Raw genomic sequence first — 22,808 nt, 5'->3', positions numbered from 1 at the left:
TTCCGAGTACAGGCTTATTATGGACATGTATTTCATATACCATTCCCTAAAATGCACTTTACAATACATTGGCAGTGTGGACTTCCTTTACTAATAGTAAATTCAGCTTTGCAGGGTTTTTTTTGACTGCTACAGGCTAGCTGAACTTAAAAATAGTATCTGCTATTATGGTATTTTTCGTGTTATTTCCTGTTTATTTTAAAATAATGGGATTCAAATAAAACCTTTACCCAAGATTTTCCCTACCTCAAATGTCTGAAAAATTAAATATGGTTGATTTTATGTGAGCAGTGCCATTCTGAAATGTTGCAACATTCTTTTGTTCTAACTTGTTTTTGATTTTCTCCAGAGATCAAAAATAGCAGTGTATGAAAAGATGTGGACCTACATGAAGTCAGCTGAGCCATCAGTGTTCACTAGGACTACTGCAGAGGGAGTAGCTCGTGTCCGCAAATCCAAGGGCAAGTTTGCCTTCCTGCTGGAGTCCACCATGAATGAATACATTGAGCAACGAAAGCCATGTGACACCATGAAAGTGGGAGGAAATCTGGATTCGAAAGGCTATGGCGTAGCCACACCGAAGGGTTCTCCATTAAGGTGGGTGGAATAGTATAACAATATAAAATGTGTTGTTATAGTATTCCACCTTCCCTGATGTCCCTGATATAGCTCTTTTTGTTTTGTGTGTGAACATGGTATGTTATTTTTCTTTTCTTCCATTTCATTTTGTTTTGATCAACAAAGGTAACCATTTCTAATTGCAATATGGATTTAGCAGCTATAGTTGGCATATGTTTCAAGGCCATATAAATACCAAACTGGTTGAACACTAGCTACTTGAAGTCAGCCTCGATAGAATTAACATCAGTTATTCTATTTCATCAGCTTTTTTCACCAAATTCAACCCTTTATAGTGATATTATGCTTACATTATCTACATCAGTATTTGCATCAATAATATGCCTACATTTTATGTTTCGTTTATGGATCTTGGCTGCTAATTTCTGAGTAAGAAGCTGCTTGTAACATCTTTCAAATGTCATCACTTGGAGGCAATTAGTCCTTCATTAAAGAAACTTCATTAAAGTACTTTTTTATTAAAGCACCTTCTTACTCAGAAAAAAAATTTTGTGTTTCTAGCATTATGCATTTCAGTACTGCCTTCAAACTCACCAGTGTTTTCTTTATCATGGTGTCAGATGCATTCAGTAAAGTAGGAGACTTTTTGATTCACAGGCAGAACATCATTTGCATTTCATTCCAGTTGTCAGGGGGCACAAGTCAAGGTGCTAGAGCTCTGTGTTAAAAATTGGCAGTATTTACCATTCTGTTTCTTTAATGTTTAAAGCAAACAAAACTTGCATTTTCCAGTGGTAGATCTGCCAATTTTCTTGAAAGCAAAAGGGCAACTAGCAGATCAAGGGAGTATGGCCTGCGGTGTCTGACTCTGACAGGGTACACATGGGTGGGGGAAAGAGAATGCTCCATGGAGTGCTCAGCACCCCGTTTCTCACATTTGAGCTCATGATAAGGGATTGCAATGTAAACCAAAGGGGAGGAAGTAGGCATAAAGGAAGAGTTGCAAGTTCAGATGGAGCCATATTTCTGTGGAAAAAATAACTAAGGAGCTATTTGTCTTCATCTGTGACTGCAAAGGAGACATCATTACCACAATGCAAATAACTAGACTCACTCATAACTCATCAGTTTAACCTGCACACAGTACCACGAACATCAGTAGCTGTAACTGTATTACAGGGATGGTGAAAGGAGTATCATTAGAATCATTTCCATCCGCAGCAAAAGAAGATTTGTATGTGTAGGGGAAATTCAGGCCAGTTATTTCAGTGACTGAATATGAATTTTTGGTCCTTAACATTCAGTACCTCCCAGATTTAAAAATTGCCACCTTCACTGCTGAATAAAGTTGTAAAAGACCATAAGGAGGTGAGAGAGGGAAAATGACAATAAAAATATTAATTATATAGAAAAACATATCCAGAACTCACAGAGTAGTTAAAGATCGATCTATTATCTGGGTATATTTTCAAAGCACTTGTTTTTAATTTTACATTTCTGATAGATTGATATCTCCTTCCCAGTGTTTCAGACAACTTAAGAGTGATAGGCAGCACTGCAGTTTAGGGTAGTAAGGAAATGCCCTTTGCTGATAGTCATGCTTTACTGTATCAAAGCTAGGGCAAACATTTTAGGAGTACTTTGACTGCTGTCATATATGTCCTAGCAGTGGGCTCTTTGCTTTAACCATGCTTTATGGTGTTCTTTCATCCCTTTCTCTTTTTTCTGGAGCGTATTCAATACCAACAAGAGACAGCCTGTTATAACGAGCTCTAATAGCCTGTGGAAGTTGATTTGTGACAAATTTGGGCTTATTTCAGGTTTGTTCAGTTGGCTAGATAAAAATACCTAGGAGTAATGGGGATGAGACATAAATCAGTTAGAAGAGGGCCTAGTAAGACTGTCTAATAAGAGCAGAGAGGAAGAACACAGCCATGATTGTAAGGATCCAGTGTGAAATCCTGGTTCCATCCCAGCTAAAGACCAAGTTCCCAGACATTTCAGTGAGACCACAGTTTCATCTAACTGGGGGTCAGCAACTATCCTTAGGGTGATGTGATCAAAACTGTGTAGTTTTTCACATCCTGCTTTCAAACGTGTTTTGAAAATCAGAATAGGGGAAATGCTACCCAACTTGAAAATTGGACCAAATCTTCTTTCAAGCTGTTTCGACTGGCTGCCCATGTCCATGCCTTTCCTGAGCCTTTCTTTCACATGTGCTAAGCTGCTTGTTCTCCTGCTGCATCCCATTCCCTCTCCAGCCCCAGCAACAAACCACCAGTGCTGCTTACCTACTAAAAACATTAAGCAACACACTTAATGTTCTGGATGAAAATGAAGAACAAGCAATACCTCACATTCGTACCACCTCTTTCACATATGTCTGTAGAGAGTAGCACTTACAGAAGAGGGGAAAAGCTTCCTCCCCCTGTGCTTTGTAAAAGAAAAGTCAGCTGTAAATTTTAACTGCATGTTTCAGTATTTTCTGAATTTTTTAAATTTTAGAATATGCTGCTTTTGCTATTTTGACTGCATCCCACATGGTAGTGTTTCTGTCACTAATCAGATGGCTTATGTAACTGCTGTCTGCACGGATAATTGCAAATATTGAACATGCAGTTTGAAATCCATGAAGGGCAGGCTAGCTGAGCTCATTACATAAATTAGTCAAAAGATATAATTTGCTATGGGAGTTATAAATTCTGTTTTATTTAATAATCATAATTTCCTATTTGAATAATATGTAGACCGCAAATTACTTGATGTAGTTCACAAATAATTGCAAGTAGCATATAAATGTCAAATGTTCAAATGCTGTTCTTGGTCTGTTCAGGACTAGGGAAAAATAGCAGTTTTTCCAAATTAATTATTCATATCAAATTATTCACTAAACTGTTTGAACACCTCTTTAATTAGAAGTATTTTAGTCTTAATCCTCCTCCTACTTACAATGATATAAATCAGGAGTTTTTCCCCTGAAAATGTAGTAACAGCTGAATAAAATTGACGTGAGTATATGGAGAACCAGACCATATATTTTCACACATTTAACTGACAGAGAGTGGTTCTTCCTGTAGCACAGGATAGGATTCCATGCTATCACATCACTGGGCTCATGTTCATCATAGAGCACATACCCATCACCTGGCTCATGCAGATGAAATCCACCTGTCAGAGAGACTCAGGGACTCGTCTCTCTGTGGCTCATGACCATACACATGAGCAGGGTAGTGGATTTTAATTCAAAACTCTTCCTTGTTGGGTTCCATGCTACACTCCTGCAGTGTTCAACCAGTACCTATTGGCTAATTGGAATGATCTATTCTCAGTGCTGGTACAGTATCATGATTAATGCATATCACTGAATGGAGGAGAATGGGAAATGCCTGATGTGTGTTTCTTTTATGCCCATTGGGCAGTGCCACATCACATATCATGTGTGTCTCCTTCCTTCCTTCCTTTTCAGTGATATTCTTTTCTATATAATGTTGTAAAATACTGACATGTTTGAGAAGGAATGTGGTATTGAGGGCAAAGGCTCTCATCACAGCAAAGACTGAGTTTTTCTCATGGCACTGCCCAACTGTTCTTACTGTTTCCTCCTCCTCCAACGGTAGGTATCCTTCCAAAGCCACTGTGTAGTACTCAGTGTGAATTAATGAGTTTTTTCTTCAAAGGTGGTGCTTTCAGAGGTGGTTAAGAGAGTGCTGCTTGTCTGCTTAGCAAGACCTGCCTTTGTCAAAGTGTTGTCCTTAGAAGATGTTCTCGTGGCCAGACTTCTGGCCATTGTGGATCACCCCTGAGTCATCTGCCTTACCACTTGCAGTAATTTGTGTTTCCAGAGGGCAACACCTGGAGATCTTGTACTACACAAATCCTGTGCCTTGCATGCCTCTGCTTTTCTGTTTTAGATATGTAGGCATCATAAACAAGTTTGAATAGTGAAGAACATGAAAGAGTTCTCCACTCCAAGACATAATGAAAAAGGAATTAAGCGCGGTATTTTCTTAAAGGTACACTAAAAGCTTTTTCAGCTTTTTGTACCTTGAAGCACTTTGGGCTGAAAAATGAGGAGTTGTTGTCATTTTTTCTGTTACTGTTTTAACTAGGGACATTTGGTGGTCCTGTCCTGGAGCCTATAGTATGCAGCATGGATGAGTGAAACCTGCAAGGTTGTAAGTGTCTGGGGAGACACTTTTGAGTCCAGACAGATGAGTGGCAAGATTAGATTTAGTCAAGTAATTAAAAAAAAACTTTTACTAGGTGCATTGATGTATTTTAGAGTTTGGTGATATTTGTTCACCAGCCTCATGAAATCCAGAGCTCTAATAAATTCCGGCTGTTGGAATTGCAGTTAATGTTTATATATCTAAACCTGGAATTCTACATTCCATTATTTAAGTCTCTATTCTTTTAATGTAGTAAAGGAGTAACTCCAGTTTGACTTGAGGAAGAATTCTTTATGTTCTTGAGAGGAAGGCAAAAAGGTCCACCTAGTAATATCTGCTGGTTTTTTGCAGTGTGACATCTGGTGACATGAACTGACCCTTTATACCAACAAAGGTGCTGGTTCTTTATCCTTCCTTTCCTGTGTTTAACATAAGGTGTGCAGTGTGGGTAGGGCATCAGTGATGCAGGTGTTGCAGATGTAACTTTCTGGTCATTCTAGCAACTTATGTGGAGAGCAAAGTACAACAAAAGTGAAGCTATGGATTTTAGTTTCTATCCCATGCAAGGGAGAAGTACCCTGGAGACTGCTTGGGGTGCAAAAGGCATCCAAACAGTACCCTGTCAACAGTGTATGGATTCTCCTGTTTTATGTAATTGTGCAATACCTGAAAGAAATTTACCCTAGAAGTGAGTGATCTCTGGTGGAAGGAACTTTTTCTTGAAGAAAAACAAGTTTGTGGGAATAAGATAAAGATCTGTTGCGAAGGGAGTCTTTATGTGCATAGCGTCTGTAATCTACCATCTTGATCTCAGTGTCTTCATCTAGCCCTTGATTTCCTGAGGTGAATCTCTATGACTGCCATTCTTTCATTGTTTTGTTTCAATGTGGTACTACAGCTGGCAATGTTGCCTTTGTTTTTCACAGGTATACCTAATATGGTTCCTTAGAAATATAGTGTTGGAGGAAAACTTATTTTAGTATTGCATGCTCATTCGTACAAAATTGTGGCAGACATTACATACAATAGAATATTCCTTTTTTCTTTTTCCTTTTTTTTTTTTTTAATCGTATTTCCTATTCTTTTTTTCATTGACCTGAAACAAACTTGGGAAAATAGCAAAATGATAGTACAGTTTCTTCCAGTGGGGCTATTAAACTTTTTATCAAACGTTGTCCTTGATATTTTCGGAGACCAGAATATAAGGAATTTATTGTGGAAGGAATTCCCAGATCATCATTCACTGCCAAAGCAGTTTATTGTGAACATAATATAATATTCTGAGTTATACCCCAGTTCTCATTTTACCCTGGATTTGTAGGTCAGTGAGCTGGTAATTCACACCAGGCTCTGTGGAAAAACAGTCAGTACAGTAGTCAACTGCAAGGACAGATAAAAATGTTTCCCCCAAAATTTCTTGCATGATCTGGTTTCTTATGATTTCTGTAAGATTGGATTTGTGTGTACAAAGGGATAGGGATGATATTCACAGATTTCCTCTGAGTAAGAGAAAAATATTTCAGCTAACCACCCAAATTTGTTACACTGTCAGTATTTATTTACTACAGAGGACTTCTTCCACTGTTGTTTTTCAATGGTTTTGTACTGTGGAAATCCATTAATCCTTACAAAAATAGACTTCCCGTGAGCGAAGCTTCCTTGTACAACTTGTGTTGTATCGTAAAGGAAGCATTTCCCTGGACCACTCTTCAGTGTACCCTATATTTGTCAATTTTTAAAGGTCTTTATAGATTTTTTTTTGGTTTTTAACCAATATTGTTGATGTAACTATTCTAGCTTGGTGTTTCTATGCATCTAGGCTGCATTCTTCACTCAATAGCATGTTCCTGTTTCTAGAAAGGTACAGAAATAGTTAAAGGTAATGTATGGTCGACTCATGCCGGTAACATCTGTAGCCTGTGTGCTTCTGACCATGTTGTGGCACTCCAGAGAGAAGAAGGAGTATTTCCTTTGCTGGTTAGCTGTCTTCTGGCTGGCAACACTGGCACATAAAGGCCTTCCCAGATCATTCTGAAGACGAGCAAGCATCACAGTGAGGAGAGATGCAGAGAAAGCAGGTTTGATTTTTTTTCACATTTCTCCTGCCAGAATGTCTGGTCTTGCCCTTAATCAGTGTGTTATTCACAGAGTCAGTCATTTCAGCAAAGCACCACAGGACCTAGAAACTGATGTTATTTATATATGATGTAGAGAAGATACAGAGAGAACTGGTGAATAATTGAGGTTTGAGAATTAAAATGAGTGATGTGAAAGTACTGAGTTTGACCTCTACTCTTTTGAAGCAAGGGCCACTGGAGAAAACAAAAATCCCCACATAGTTATGGGGTGGTCTGTTGATACTTAAAAGAACAGGATTTTACTCAGCTTACCAGGGTTTTACAAGGTCATTTCTTTCTGTGATACAAAATTATTTGAAAACTAGAACGTGATCTGTAGCATTTTATACATATGTAAACATTATCCTGTTTGACTGATGGTGTAGATCATACTGTATGACTTCGCATAATATTTTTCCCTTCACTGTAGGCATAACAAGACTTGAATTACCACCTCATTACCATTCAGTGTCAAAGCTTATAGCTGAGATATTTCTCAAGCAGGTCAGATCCTTCAGAGCTTGTTGGGTTTTTTATCAACTAAAAATAAGACTTACTAGGTAAAAAGGCAGAGAATGGGCCACATCTTAGGAAGGAATATAAAAGTCAGGAGTCAAAAGAATATCAGTGAAGAGACACTGACAATGAGTATTAACAAGTTGTTCTTTCAGCTGAGCCTGGGAGGCATACTTAATTTTGGTTACCTGGATTATTTCTGTCTAAAACCAGAATATCTATTTTAAAAGTAAAGATAAAGCCTTGGGAACAGAGATTGGAGTCCCAGCTTGCTCTGTTCCCCAGTGATGCCTGTTGGATTAATTTCTTAATTTTCAATCAAGATAAGAGTCTTCCCTGTGCAAAAATAGTGCAGCAAAATAAGGGGAAAATTTGATGATAGCTAATGAGATCCATTGCAAGATGTACAAGCAAATGTATTGAGGCAAAATCTTCTACTTGAAAGAGTTTTGCCCATTCTTGCAATTTTTGCTTACAGAGGAAGGAAATTGTAATAATTCTGATTCAAGTCACCAAATTGCAGTGAAGAACATTGCTATTGAGATAATTTCTGGTACTTGTATCTTTGGAAAAAAACAACTCATTAGTGTCCATGATGCTGCACTTGCTGAATTTTCTCTGACCTGGGGGGAAATAAAAATCACTATATCTTTCAAGTACTTCAAAGAGCCATCTCTGACCTGCTTTGCCTCACAGAGCCTATTTCTTCATTGCCACTAGCAGGAAGTCTTCACTCTCAGACTTCAGGGATGATTCATAATTGAACAAAGCTCTCTGTGGTTTGGAGAAAGCAAAAGTCACACGAACTTGTTCTGCTGCCATTTCTGTTTTCCTACACTACAAATGACACTAGAAGCAACTGATGGAAGGCAAAGTGCTTCCAGGAAGCTCAGCTCCCATTTTGGTCACGCTGTCACATTCTGGTGCCTCTCTGCTAATATCATCCTGCTCCTTACTCCACAGAAGGTCCCAGGATTTTAGTAAGAAAAGTTGTGAAATGAAGTGTTTCTGAGCAGGAGTGAAAGAACAGAGCATGGAAACAGCGGTAAAACCATTGCATGGAAAGGTAGTTTTTTTATCTAAACATTTCAATGGCAATAGGTATTTTAAAACTAGCAGTATAATCAATGTAAAAGGTGAAACTACCATTTTATCTCTTAAGCTTTAGTATTAGCTTAATAGCACAATGAGGCTTTTTTTTTTTAAGAATTTTTTCTTTTTTACAAGCTATTTATACAAGAAATTTCTCATTCTGGTATTTAGTGATTACTAAATATGAAATTTCTGTACTGTCCTACAGAAGCATTGGGCCAGTCTGAGGTAGTCAGTACCAGCACAAGTTTAATAACAGGCTTGTTGTGTACGATCAGAAAGAAATCAAGGCAGCAAAAAAATCAGAGTTCTTTTCTTGTTTGTCTGTTTCAGAATTGTTTGTATGCAAACAGGATAGGAGCTTCACAATAGCAAATCTGTCCAAATGAAATTTGTCAGGCAGTTCAATTCTCTGATAGACAAAAAGGCACATATATTTAAGTAGAACCACTGAACTTACCACAGACTATCAGCAAAGGCAATGTCTCACAAGTATTGATACCATTGCTGTGCACACATCTTACTGATTTTCTGGACATTTACAAACCTTTGATAAGCATTAATGCCCAGCGTATGCCAGTGGGATTCAAAAAGGTTATGGTTTTTTCCAATCTATAGATCCCCTGAGAAATAAGCGCTGCTTCTTGGCACTTCAGAAATAATTTTCTCCTGCCCTTTTCCCTGCCATTTCCCCAATCCCTTGTAAAGCATCTCAGCAGAGGGCAAGATGCAGCCCTTTATATTTTAACAATGCTGCTCGTTATTATTTCTCTCTTTTCTTTTTATTGGAACTCTCTGGTTGTTTAGGTGTCAAGACCTAGGAAGTGCCCTTTGAAGTTGATGGTACAGTTCCCAACAACTAAAAGGCCTATCCCACTAAGATAATAACTGTTCAGGTAAATTGTAGGTAGACCAAAGCAAGGGAGCAGGCTGCTGAAAGGCATCTCAGCAGTTCGTAACAATACCTCTCTGTGGAAATGACATTTGGGAAACAAATAGTGCCTGAAAAACAGTTTGCGATTAATCTGTGTGGTAGTGGCAAAACTGCCCACTTCCAACTGACAGTAAGTACTAGATGGACCCCAAGAGACATAAAATGGCTGTTTAGTCTTTGTGCAGCCTCGATTCTTGTGAGAAATCCCCAGACAAAGTAGGGAGAAAAGTTTGTTTTCTTTCTTGTGGTTTCTTTGAACTGAGAACAGTATCTCAGATTGGCACAATGTGTGACAGAGTAGGCATTATGGACTGAACATCCCAGCATGAAAGGTGGAAAGGTGTTGACAGCACAAAACAAGATTCAGAAGTTTTAATGTATAATTTAAGCTACTGTGTGTCTTGACACAACAACTCTAAAATGCAGCTCTTTCCCATCAGAATGTTCCCAAGAAGCTCAGGTTACAAATAAAAATGGCCATATGTGCATCTCACTGAACAGTACAAGTTCAAAACACTGTTTGATAAAATGGTGAGTCTTGGTTGATCAGTAATTTTTCCTCTTAACTGGTCTGCTTTATGTGTGATAGGATGTAGAGTGAAAACTAGTGCTCTTTTTCTCAACTATCTCTAGCTATCCTTAGCTCAAGTCTCTGTACTTTTATAGCTCAACGCCTTATTCCCATTTTCTGCTTTCCTTCCTCTGCTTCCTGTTCCAACCAAGTCACTGAGTGAGAGCTTAAATCAAGCCTGAAAAAGGATTTTCCTCCTATTTATCTTTTAGTGAATCACATGATGCTAAATGATGCTCTTTTGTTGAGATTCTCTTTTAACAGTTTTTGGCAGGATTGGCAGTTTTCTGTAGTCAAAGTTTGACTACTTTTTCCCTGCAATTTTTTAAAGCCAAAAGTCAGCTGGATAAAAGTGATCCAAGACTGACCTGATACAGAGACCTATTTTACTGTTACGCCTCAGGTACTTCTTTCTACTCTAAAGGAACATACAAAAATAATAATCTGGTGCAAGCACAAAAAGAAAACAGTGCTTTTTTATTATATTTTTCTCCCCACTCAGGCAGGAATAGCGTCTGTGCACAGGAAGATCCAGATCCCTTGCTAGCTTCCAGATCTTCCATTACTAGCAGCAGGGATGAATGAGGCCTGCAGGTGAGAGCAGCCCCAACATCTGGCAGCCCATCTGTTACCTCCAGAATATGTACAGCTTTCTCTGTACATAATTACACATCAGGCTCTTTCCAATCTGTTGCTTATATGGTTCCATTTAGTGCAGCCCAGATTTGTAACTATGTCTTTAAGAGGCTTTTATATGTAGAATTAGGTCTTTGGATTCCTTGGTGTGAATGCAGACACCTGATTTTGCACATTTTATTCTGTGTCATTTGTGTGATTTAGGTCTATTATCGATCTTAAAACTCTTAAGACTACAGAAAAATTCATGGGATCTAGTTATTTCCAACAGAAGATCTTAGCTTTTTCAAGAAAACCCAAATTATGTATATTCCACATGCCTAAATGTAAACATTAATAGGTAGTTTTTCATATTTTTACATTTTCAACCAAAATTTTGAATTTTAAGATTTCCACAAAAACCTTTTACTGCTTGCAACACCAAACATGAAGAGACAGGTTTTAAGATGATACACTTTTTTAATTGGTTTTAAATAAAAAGAAAATGCCCTATGTGCAAACCTGGGGGGCCAACCCACATTCAGGTGCTGTGCATTTACTAAGATCCAGCTCCTTAACTTTTAATCAATGTATGATACTATTTTGATTATATTCTATACCTGCTCGTTATATTTTTTGGTTTAAAACCACATGAACACTTGACAATTAGTTCTGATTTTTCAGTTTAAATAATGTGAACTCATGCTATGAAAGCGTAGTTGAAAGTGAGCAGAAAGTCATCTCAGTTTCTTGAGGATTTAGGAATTTTCCCTGTCACAGTTAAATAAGCAAGCTGCTATTTTTGGCATCTCTTTTAGATAGTGGGCAATTATCCAAAGCAGTTTCCAATTAGAGTGCTTTTAGCTCATCCAATTTGTAGGCCACAAGAGAAGGTACTGTGGCATCAGATAAAATAATTGCAAACATTCAGACATTCCGACTACATCTAGAGCACTACATCTTTTTTTTTTTTTTTGGGCCTCCTCATTTAAGAAACACATCAGTAAACTGAACCGATTTCATGGAAGATGATCAAGATGGAGCTGGATATGGATCTGAACCTCCTCTGGTGAGGAGAGGCTAGGAGAGCTGGACTTGTTCAGCCTGGAGCAGAGATGGTTGGGGGGTCCTAGGAGCAGCCCAGAGTGTCTTCGGGGATGTCTTCGAGGAGATGGAGTCAGACTCTTCCCAGCAGTGAAGGGCAGGAAGGTCAGTGACAATGAACATAAAATGTAGTGGGAGAGGTTCAGACTGGATGTAGGGAGGAACTGTTTCCCCTGACTGCCTGAGGGCAGTCTGACAGTGACACTCTGCTCAGAGAGGCTGTGCAGGCTTCATCCTTGAAAGTTTACAAAACGTGACTGGTTGAAGCCCTGAGCAGCTTGGTCTGGCCTCAGGACTGACCCTTGTATGAGCAGGAGGTTGGGCCAGACAACTCCTGAGGCACTTTCTGGACTGCACTCTGCAATGATCCTTTTTTGAAAATTATGGATATGAAAAGGATCTCTTCAGCCATCACATTGAATCTTCTGGAGCTATAGGAGTATTTGGAAAGTTGTAGTAGCTTATGGAAAGTGATGTTTATGTTTTCTGCATGGTAGAAGATCTTATCCTGACCTTTAGTTACAATTTCTGTGAATTACATGTCAAGCAAATCATTCTCATCTGAATAAAATTTTCTTGCTGGAAAAGCGAAAGAGAGTGAGAGGATCTGAGCTCAGTGAAGTAAGTGACAGTGCTTCATGCCTCTTCTTTGCCAGGGCAAAAGGAGTGGTTAACTTCGTAAGCAGCTTTGTACAGCTGCTGAGTGGTGGACAGCATGGACCTTTTTCAAATTCCTAAGTGGGTCAAAATGTGGAAGAGTTTGTTTTTCATGGGAGTCAGGCCACTTAGGTTTGGTGTCTCCCACTTAGAGCAGGAGAAATTAGGAATATGTTGTGGTTAAAGACTGAATTAAGGAAATATATACAGAAGTTTAAGCTTATTCTGTCTCTGGGAGACCAGAAGGATAAATTCTCTATGAACAGTTGCCTGAAAAGACCCAAAGATTTCTGAGAAGCAGTGAAGTGTGGTTGGCTCAAGTAATGTCATGCTGGTGATCTTAGTTAATGACTCTGCCCAGATTTACTGGGAGCCTTGGAGGAGGTTAGTGCACTTTCTTACATCAGGCTCACCTTTTTAAATTGAGGGTAATGACAATTGCCCATCAGTCTCAGAGGAATAGTGAAAATTAATAGTGTTGTGTTTATTGTGCTGTGAATATATGAAGCCCATTCCCACTCCAGATGCTTATATGATTATTTCAAATCCATGGAGGTATGTGCATCAGGACAACATGATGATGGATTTTTCAGTGTCTTTGATCAGAAAAACTGTTCTGGAGAGAAAACAATAGAGAAATTGTAACTTCAACTAATGGTTTCTGAAACAGTCTGTAGTCTATGACCACATTTTTTGTGTTCCATTTAGAAAGCAATGGCAGAAATCTTCATCACCAGTGAACCCTACTCTGTATGGCTTTTCTAAAATAAAATTGGCACATGGGCATGCATTCAGGACAACACTAATTACATTATTTGTATCTCCATATCCACAGTGAAGATCTCTTAGTATCTTCAGTGCCATGTTTTCTCTGTAGTGAACTCTGTAGTATTTGTATTTGAAACATTACAAGCATGAGTGTTACTGTATTGATGTGACTGTGCTTGATCCAGTTGGTCTGAGAGTTGCTATATTTGCATTTCACAGAGTGGTTGGGGTTGGAAGGGACCTTAAATATCACCTAATTCCAACCCCCTGCCATCCCCTGGAGGGACACCTCCTACTAGATCAGGTGGTCTAATGGATGAGAATAAGTGGGGCATAATAAAGTCCTGGCAGAACCATTATATAGAGCTGGCTGTGGCCTTTCCTTCACCACCACCAGCAGCAGTACAGGGACATATAGCTGTGCAAAAGTGAAGATGCTCCATGCTTATGTGGAACCTGCTTCCATGCTGGGGAAAGGTGAAGAGTTTGCTGCTGTGTACATGGCTATATCGATGGTGACAACATCACAGAACTGGTTGCCAGAGGGATTGGATTGCCCTTGTGATCATTTCACCTGATCTTGGCCTGATATTAAGCTGGCTTCAGGGCATTTTAATTATCAGCACACTGGCTATTGGATCAACCATCTCATCTGGTTGCTGGCACTGTTAATGTTTGTCTAAGCATATCCGATATTCCTCATTAACTTCTGCAATAATATTCAGACAGAAAGTCCTAGGAACTCTTCCAGCTAATCCCCATTTTGGCTGCTGACCAAATAAGGCTTTATATGGCACAACTGTAATTGCTTCATTTGTATGGTATTGATCTGCCATTAGGCAAAACACAAGCCAGCATTTCACTAGGGCACAAGTTATGCAGTGTTCTTTATTGTTTGCATTGCAGTTGCAGCTCCAGTTCCCACCTGGGAAATGGCTCCCCTGTTTTTCACTTTCAGTCTCTGCTTCTAATTAAAGTAATGAACTTCAAAGTGCTTGCATCATAATTAGACCAAAGCTTAAGGAAACATCTCTTAGCTGGAATCTCTTTCCATTTATTGCCTTCCTTCTAATCCTTCTTTATGAAAAATACCAGTATGGAGTCATAAAGAAGCATGTACGTAATGTTACAGAAATCTCTCATGCTTCTTCTCAGTCTAAGTTTAGACCTGCCAAAAGTGTATCAACTGTACAAACCTCATGAATTAGTGATCTGTTTCTGGCAACCGTAAAAGTCAAGAATCCATCATGATTTCTGTGCTGCCAATAGCTTTTGGCATAGTGGCCATTTTTCATTAATAACTTCATGGACATTGATGTCAGTGGATGAATTCCCTCAGAAGCAAACAGCAGTTTTGCCCTACAGCTTTCCTACAGCAACTCCTCCTGAAATTGTTTTTCTTACTAGGAAAAAATTACTGAAGAGATTGCTTGTATTACAGCACTTTCAGTACTGTACAGAATGCTGATGGTATTTGATTTTGCAGTCATTTCGTATTTCATTCTCATTAAGGTGAGATGAGGGCTTGGTGGCTGAAAGGTCTAACCAGACAGGCAAAAGGTTAGAAACAGTACCTTAGAAACAGAACAAACATGAGCTTGTTCCTAAAATAAAGATATAGATGTTAATAGAACCACAGAAGCATAGAATCACAGGATAGTTTGGGTGTGAAGGGACCTTTAAGGGTCATCTAGTCCAGCCCTCCTGCAATGTGCAGGGACTGAGCAGGTTGCTCAGAGCTCAGTCTGGAATGTTTCCAGGGATGAGATCCCTCTCTGGACAGCCTATTCCAGTTTTACCATCCTTATTGTAAGAAATTTATTAATTATACCGAGTCTAAGTCTACCTTCTTTTACTCTAAATCTGTCCTCCTTTAGCTGAAAACCACTACTCCTTGTTTCATTTCAGCAGGGCCACTAAAAAGCTTTGTTCCTATCTTTCTCATTATCCGCCTTTAAGTATTGAAAGGCCCTAATGAGGTCTCCTTGAAGCCTAGTTTTCTCCAAGCTGAATAACTCCAATTCTCTCAGCCAGTTCTCTTGAGTGGGCTGCTCCATCCCCCTGATCATTTTTTGGCCCCCCTCTGGACCTGCTCCAACAAGTCCCTGTCCTTCCTGTGCTGGGATCCCCAGAGCTGGATGGAGAACTCACAGGAGTGGAGTAAAGGGTCAGAATCACCTCCTTTGACCTGCTTGCCATGCTTCTTTTTATGAATTCAACTGAATTTGGCTACTCCACAAATTCCTGAGAACAGCAGTAGTTTGGGTTTTTTTCCAAATGCAGCTGCTGGGAAGATGGCAGAAGCTGAGCTTTTTTCTTTCACTGTAGCTCTTGCCACAGATACCTATATCTGTCACCCTGAAAGTGGTTAAATGAAACTCCTTTTGTATAACTCTTCTCTGAGGACATCTCAGAAATATATGCTAGGATAGAGGGCTTTTATCATTTTTTATGGGGTGAGGTAGTTTATGAAAAAGGCAGGCAGAGATGAAAAACTCAGTGAACAGTTGAGCACTTTTACTTGTAGAAGTCATTCTGTCGTTACTCCTGATGTTTTTCTGCTGTTTCTGAATCTGAAAGACATCTTACACTTAATCAGTTGCTCTTGTGAGATCCTGATACTTGTGAGAAGGAAAGTACAGCAACATAAGGAGTAGAAAACAGGAGAAGCCCATTTCAGATGTAGTTCCCCTTACCCAGCATTGTATATTCATAAATGGTGGATTCAGCCTGACATTAATGAAAAATTGGAGAAGTTTTCAAGTGAAATCTTTTCAAATATTGCCAAATTTGAATGAAATCTCAAAAAATGACAGGTATGTTCAATACTGCATTTAAATCTTGGGTTTATTATTATGCCCTGCTACCCCTAAGTAGAACATACATTTATGTAGCATATTGAGATATGGGGCTGGTTAGGAAACTGAAAACCTAATTTTTGCAGTTAGCCCAACAGGATATTTTATTTCCCATGATTTGTAGTGAGATTCAGCAATGAGTTCTGACTCCTTTTGGAGGTCACAGTAACATTTCTTCTGGAATGGGTGATTCAGCCTAGGACTGGGTCTTCCTGCAGAGGAAAGCTGTGAAATTCTCAGTCGAAGGTTCAATATTTCTGCCACTGCTGGGACATGTTGAATGGAGTGAAAAATTAGGAGCTGCTGAAACAGCTGCCACCTGCCTTGTTCTGGAAGATTTTGATGTAATAAAATCTTCCTCTGCATAAGGTAGCCAGAGTCTGTGATCTTGATAGGCTGTCTAGCCATCCATCAGTGATATCAAATGGATTGAGGTGGATATAAAGGAGGAACAGCTTTCTAAGCTACAAGGAGCCCCACTATATTTCTATTCAATAAGCACTGAGTTGCATCCAAAAGACATATGTTTTCCTAGCCTCATTCTGGGTGAAAATAATCACTTCGTGGCATTCAGAAGCATAAATTTTAAATGCCTTACAAATACAGTTAAGATACTATATAAAGGAAAATTTAAATCTCCTGGCCAAGGTCAGTAATGGTGAATAATGTTTTCAGTCCTGTTAAATCATCCATTTGGAAAACAATTATATCAGTTGTGCAGGCAGTAAACTGCAGCATTTGTCTTTTTCTTGAGATGGAAAGACATAAGGAGTTTCAACATGTGCCTGAATAACCAAACGTCATTGCAAGAGGCTTGCACTAATGCAGTCTAAGTAGGAGAGGAGAGGGACAGCAGGAGACATGATAGATCTTCACTGCTGTGACCCTCACCTCAAGCTGCTACTCCCTGTCTTTCAGCAGTGCTTATCCAACACAGATGGAACCTCTGCCTGGCACTGAACCACATGCTGTGCTTTGAAACCCCAACCTGTCTGTGCCAATACTGCCATTTTCTTTTGGATGGGGGACCCTAAACTGAGGAGTTGCTGGTGAGGCAGATGAAACAGAATCCAAACATCTTGCTACAACAAAACTGAGGTTTGCTTCACCTAAGGTCTGCTTCACCTAAGCTATAAAAAGCATAAGGCTTTCTGCTAGCCATGCCAGAGGTGAATGTTGCCCCATCTGAAAGCATTATATGTTGGGTGACAGGGGAAGGCATGTACTTGAACATGCTCACTTTACACATTTCAGTTTTAAAAATACTACTGTAAATGCTTTCAGCAATATCAAATTTATAGGAGGCTGAAAGGGCTCAGGGTTCCTAATGTTTCTGAGATGAAAGAGAGTTTTGAGGCACTTGGCTGTGGGCTAAGCTTATCCTGAGAGTGATTCCTGCAGTGTGGAGACAGCATTACACCGGTGCTCAGACACTTTTGAAAAATATCACTCAAGTGAGGGATTTACTGAGGGTGGTGAGACACTGGCACAGGTTACCCAGCATTGTTATGGATGCCCCATCCCCAGAAGTATTCACGGCTGGGTTGGATGGGGCTCTGAGCAACCTGGTCTAGTGGGAAGTGTTCCTGCCCATGGCAGGGAAGTTGGAACTGGATGATCTTTAAGGTCCCTTCCAACCCATTCTATGATTCTATGATTCTAAGCCTTTAAAACATGCATTTTGAGTTGCAGGTGTTGGACTGCAGCAGCCTATTCATGTAATTCTGCTTATGCTGAAACCAGCAAGAAAAATTGTGCTTTGGAAAAAAAAAATTGTACTGCTCAACAAGAACAGGATTAGGTAGTTGATAGCAAAAATTAGAATAGCTCAGAGTTGGGAGAAACTAGCATTTCAAATGCTGCTAAAGACTATCTACTGAACCAATATTAACAGTTTCTCTAGGGACAATTTTATGTTTTTTTTATTTACAGCAAAGCTTTGTATAAAACAGAGAAACAAGCTGAGTTGCAATCCCAGGTCAACTGCTGTTGTTTTTACACAATCAAAATATATATTTAATGGCTTGTGCCAAGCAGTGTTTGCATACTGTAATTGGAATATCTTGCTGCAAAACAGCTTTCAATCTGTATAAATATTTTAAACTACAGTCATCAGACCTCTAGCTGGTGTAAATTGTCAGAACCTCTTTGAATTCAAAGTAGCTGTGGCAATTTTTAGCAGCAGTGGGTCTCCCATTAATTGGAACTCCTGCTGATCCTCAAGGTGTCAGTTTGGCTCATAGTTGTTTACAAAGCTCAGCTTGAGGAACTAAACTGTGTACTATACTTAGGATATACATAGAAGCTGTAAATACTCACTGCCCCTGGAAATTAACCATCTTATTTGGATGGCTAAATGAAGAGTGCTATAGTTATTTTCATTAGCCACGACTGAAAAGTGTCTGAGCTTGGCTGCAAATTTCCCTTCTCTAAGTAAATAGGAATAAATATATGTTCTTATAAAAAATACTTTATTCTTATTGTTTCAATAGTATTTTGATATATTTTTCTGTTAGAGGTATTTTAAATGAAATTGGACAGGGAAGTTTTAGATAAATTTTAAATATATATATATATAATTATATATATTATGTATATTACTATATATTTTAAAAATAATATTTTTTAAAGGCATCAGCTTTTAATACAGCACAGAAACTGCCCGGGGCTTTTTTGCAATAGTTTGGCTCTCTACAGACCAGCCAGTTCTTCAGGGGTATGTGAATTTTGTGAGATGGAATTCAAGAGGCATCCACTGTTCTGGTGGCTCCTGAGCTGGGCCTGAGCATTCTGCTGAGATGGCTTATCATGTCCTTTCTTTCATAAGCATGAATATAGAAATGGAAGAGCTTAGCAGAAAAGCCTGAGAGACCCACTGCAGAAGAGCTAGTTTTATCATGAAGACTCACAATATGAATACTTTATTTAATTTAAACTTAATATAAATTTTATTTAATATAAATGCTGGGCAAGCTACAACAGCAAGTGCCAAGGACTCTATTTTGTTTGAACTAATGTGAAAATGTTTTGATGACTGCTGTGCTTCAGTATTTGAATACAGGTTTTTTCATACAAATAACATGACAGCGTACAAACTTTTATAAATTCCAGTACAAATAGTACCCCTGTAAGATCTTGAATGTGTTTAAGAGAACATGCTTTTAAAGCAGGCCTTTTGTCACTAAAGTTTAGGTTATCTTTCTTGTAAAAATGTTTTTGCATTAGCTCTCCTTTTTAATATTTATATTATTGATCCTTCAAGCCTTCAGAGTACACAGTGATGTAAGCTTTGGCTACATCTTCCTCGTTAACAGAGTGCTTGTTTCATTCCTAATTTATCAAACATATTCAGCCAGTGCCATGCAGCTTTACACTTAATTTCTCTTGATGAATTGTCAAACACCCTTAAACTGCACTGCATTTGTGTCACGTTACAATCTGCCATCAGTGCTTTTCAAAACATGGATAAAATAAACAGCTCAAAAGATATGCAGGTCTTAATTTTTTGCTTGGTAAGGTTGCATTTTAATTTTTCCTGTTAAAAATCATTTGAATGGATGATATACAAGCTGTAAAAATGCACCCACTTGTGTTTCACTAAGCACATTTAAGACAGATCCTCAGCTGCATCCAGGAAGTGCTAGGCTGGGGGGTGAGGAGAGGCTCCTGGCAGCTGTGGCTTCCTCCTCCCAAGCCACCTGGGCTGGATACAGATCAGATCATGAGAGAATAACTGCAGTTCACATCACTGAAATAAGGTCACCAAACTTGGCTTCACCAAGCACCCACTCTGCCTTGTCCTGCAGGAGGATGCCCTCCAGCCTGTGCCAGGAGTGCCCAGGGGCTGGTTTGCATGATGGCTGCACCAGCAGGTAGCTGCAGGGAGGGACATCCAAAGTTCAAGGAAGAAAATGAGCCTGGAGTTGCTTGACACACATCATCAATTGCCAACTCTGGCTGTGATACTGCAGTCTCAGGAAGGTGTGTTCCTTCAGTGAACAGCTGCAGATGCACCACCACATTGGTGGTTTTACTTCCCTTTGTGCAGTAATTTACTAATCCCCCCTTCTTTCCAGGTATTAGTTACCTAGGAGTATGTATACAACAAACTTATAGGACAATGTGGTCATGTATTTTATCATAAAAGGAAGACTCTGTATTTTGCCAGTTGGTCCATACCTCACGTATGGCTCACCTATGGGGCACTGTTCATGTGACATTCAGGTACTCCTTGTTGAAGTTTGTTGTATGCTCAGAGAACCTGAGGTTAACCAGAGATGCCACCTCTGCACCACGTGACTTCTTAAGTGACTGAGCTATTTCTGAGGCTTTGAAATGCCTTATGGATAGGATTTGTCAAAAGCCTTTTGGAGGGTTGGGGTCTCTGCTTTGCTTCTGCCTCAGCAGCTGTGGTGGTGGCCCCAGCATTGCTGGGACAATGGGCTGTGCAGTATGGCTGCAAGTTAAACAAAGCTGTCTCTGTGTATGCAGGGTCTCCTTAGTGAGTCACGTTATTTGTGCACATCCTGCTTGCTCTTTATTGCAAGTGAACAACATCCCCAACTCTAAGCAGCGAAACAACAGTGCCGCCGTCTGTGATGATAACTGCAGAATTGTGCTAAGGATCTGCTCAGGATGCAGGGAAGTATTTTTGCTATCTAACATGCCAGTTATACAGAATTTATGAGACTAAGTTCAAGGAAGGGATTCAGGAAAATGTCAAAGCTATTTAAATAGCTAAGACATTTAAGTTTTCCTGGCAAAGTTCTACTGGCTGCCTAAAAGATTGTTATTAAATGCCTATAGCAGAGATCCTGCCTTTGTTGTAATGAGTACTTAGGGACCTGTCTGTGCCTTTATGCCAGCATTCAGCATTTAGTATTCAAAAGCAGATATTCTGAGACTATATTTCATGGAGGCAGTCTCCATGAGCCAGGCCAAGGCTGAGTCCTTGGAAGTGCACTTGGGGATGATGCTGAATGGTGCAGATGGGTGGTATTTTCCACCCATCCTATGAACCCTGGTGCATCTGGAAATTTTGGGAACTGAATGACTTAAAGAGAAAGCAGCTGTGGCTGAGAGTATGTATTTGTATACAAGTATACATACGTCTGGATACATATTCAGCATAACCAGGCTGGAGAGGGTCTTTTCTATCTGTTGTGTGTATTTGAGCTCTGGGCATGAGGCTGTGAGATCAGGCTTGATCTCACTAAGCAGAATGCATTTTATGTTTTATTTCCTGGTTTCTAAGGAGTGCTGAGTTGCTGTGCTGAAATTGATGTTGGAAGTGTTGCATTAGGAAAAATTTGATGTCCCTTTTCACTTGTGTTCTGCAATGACTGTCTGATTTCCAGCAGTGCTTGTGATTTTGGCTATGGTGGTCCCTAGCCTGGACCTCTGTCTCATTCCCTCATGGTGCAGGGACCTCTGTGTGTCTTTATCAGCTGTGGAAATGCCCCTCCTGTGGTTGAGCATGTCCATGAGCTGGGTACCACAGTGTTGTGCGCCGTGGTGTTCAGGTCCTTTGTTGCACGCCTCCCTCACCGCTTCTTACAGACTGAAGTCCAGCAGGTGGGTCAACTGTTAGCCATTGATGTGACCCAAACTCACTGGAAGTCAAAGCAAACCTCTCTGCTGGCTTCCCTGGGCTTTGGGCAAGCACGCTGCTGCAATTCTTTTGGGTAACAAATAAGGTGTCCCTGTTTGGAACCACTGATGTTATTTTGCAAGGGACTGGGTAGTCACATTGTCATCTGTCTGTGCAGTTTTATCTTTTGGTAACTGTGTAAGGTGTGTCTGCACTTGGCACAGATAGGCTCTTTAAAAAAAGAAGAGGTGATACTAATTAATGTTTTAAACTGCTTACGACTGTTTATTTATGGGGAGATGGACAGTGATTTTAAATGAAAATAATTATTTAATTCTGATCACATTTTTCATACTGTGATTCTAAAGGCTGCTTAAAAATACCTGTGATCAGTACATTAAAAATCACTGTCCATGCACCCAAGTACTTGTGAAGTGAGGGCTGCAGTTTTGTCTGAACTGGCTTGAATGTCGCATACAAGGACTGTATCTTCTGAATAATGGAAAAGGCAGGACTGTGCAGTGACACCAAGCATTAGAGTCAAAGCCCTTGCATGCTTCCTAGTATTAAACCCTGACTCTTGCAAAGACTTCAGTTGCTTCACTGAGGAATACATTGTCTTTAGTGGGAGTTTTGACTAAGTGTGATATTGAGGATACAGTCCTATTTCTTAAGATGAAAGAAAAGTTTCTGCCACAGAGACTCAGGTTTCCAAATGCCTTCCACTGTGGCAGAACAAAACACTGTCCAGGATGAGTATGGGTGATGTAGACTGGCTCTGAGACCTCGGTATATAATTTTCAATGCAGTCACCATTGCACATTTTAGACGGTTATAACGTATCTGGGAGGTACAGCAGTGTTGAGCAAAGGGTCTCTGCGTTTTGCTGACCAGAAGGAAATTTTTTATTTCCACATGTTGAGGTGGATCTGCATAACAAAGCAACAGAGAAAGCAGTGTGAAACTAACCTGGTTTTACATGGCCTACTAGATATGATGAGGACAATAATGTGTTACATTTATAAACAATACAGTTTAATTTCAGAGCGATGATTGCAGCTTAAATCCACATTTACTTCTTCATCCTTTTTATTTCCATTTCTCTATTGTGCTGTGAAACTGTCTATGGATGTGGCTAATAACCCAGCTAAATAACCCTCTCATGAATGGGTTTCATTTATTTATTTATTTATTACTCTATGATTACTATCAACCAGCTGCAGCTTCTCTAAATGACT

The 22,808-nt window shown here is 39.5% G+C and overlaps 1 protein-coding gene across 8 annotated transcripts in view; it reads left to right on the top strand.

Annotated features, from left to right (window-relative positions):
* GRIA4 (glutamate ionotropic receptor AMPA type subunit 4) overlaps positions 1-22,808 on the top strand; it is a 215,361-nt gene that overhangs the window by 171,861 nt on the left and 20,692 nt on the right. For all 8 annotated transcript variants that reach the window (XR_014852989.1, XM_085064116.1, XM_085064106.1 and 5 more), the window contains exon 13: positions 350-597. Coding sequence is in view for 7 of the 8 variants with exons in the window: in XM_085064116.1 (XP_084920242.1) it covers positions 350-597 (248 nt within the window). In the remaining variant the exon portion in view is untranslated. The remainder of the gene's footprint in view (positions 1-349; positions 598-22,808) is intronic.

The sequence above is a fragment of the Lichenostomus cassidix genome, chromosome 1 (genome assembly GCF_008360975.1).
Source record: "Lichenostomus cassidix isolate B80296 chromosome 1, HeHo_3.0, whole genome shotgun sequence".
NCBI classification, from domain to species: domain Eukaryota; kingdom Metazoa; phylum Chordata; class Aves; order Passeriformes; family Meliphagidae; genus Lichenostomus; species Lichenostomus cassidix.
The sequence above is the reverse complement of the archived record's forward strand: the minus strand, read 5'-3'. Positions and strand labels throughout refer to the sequence as shown.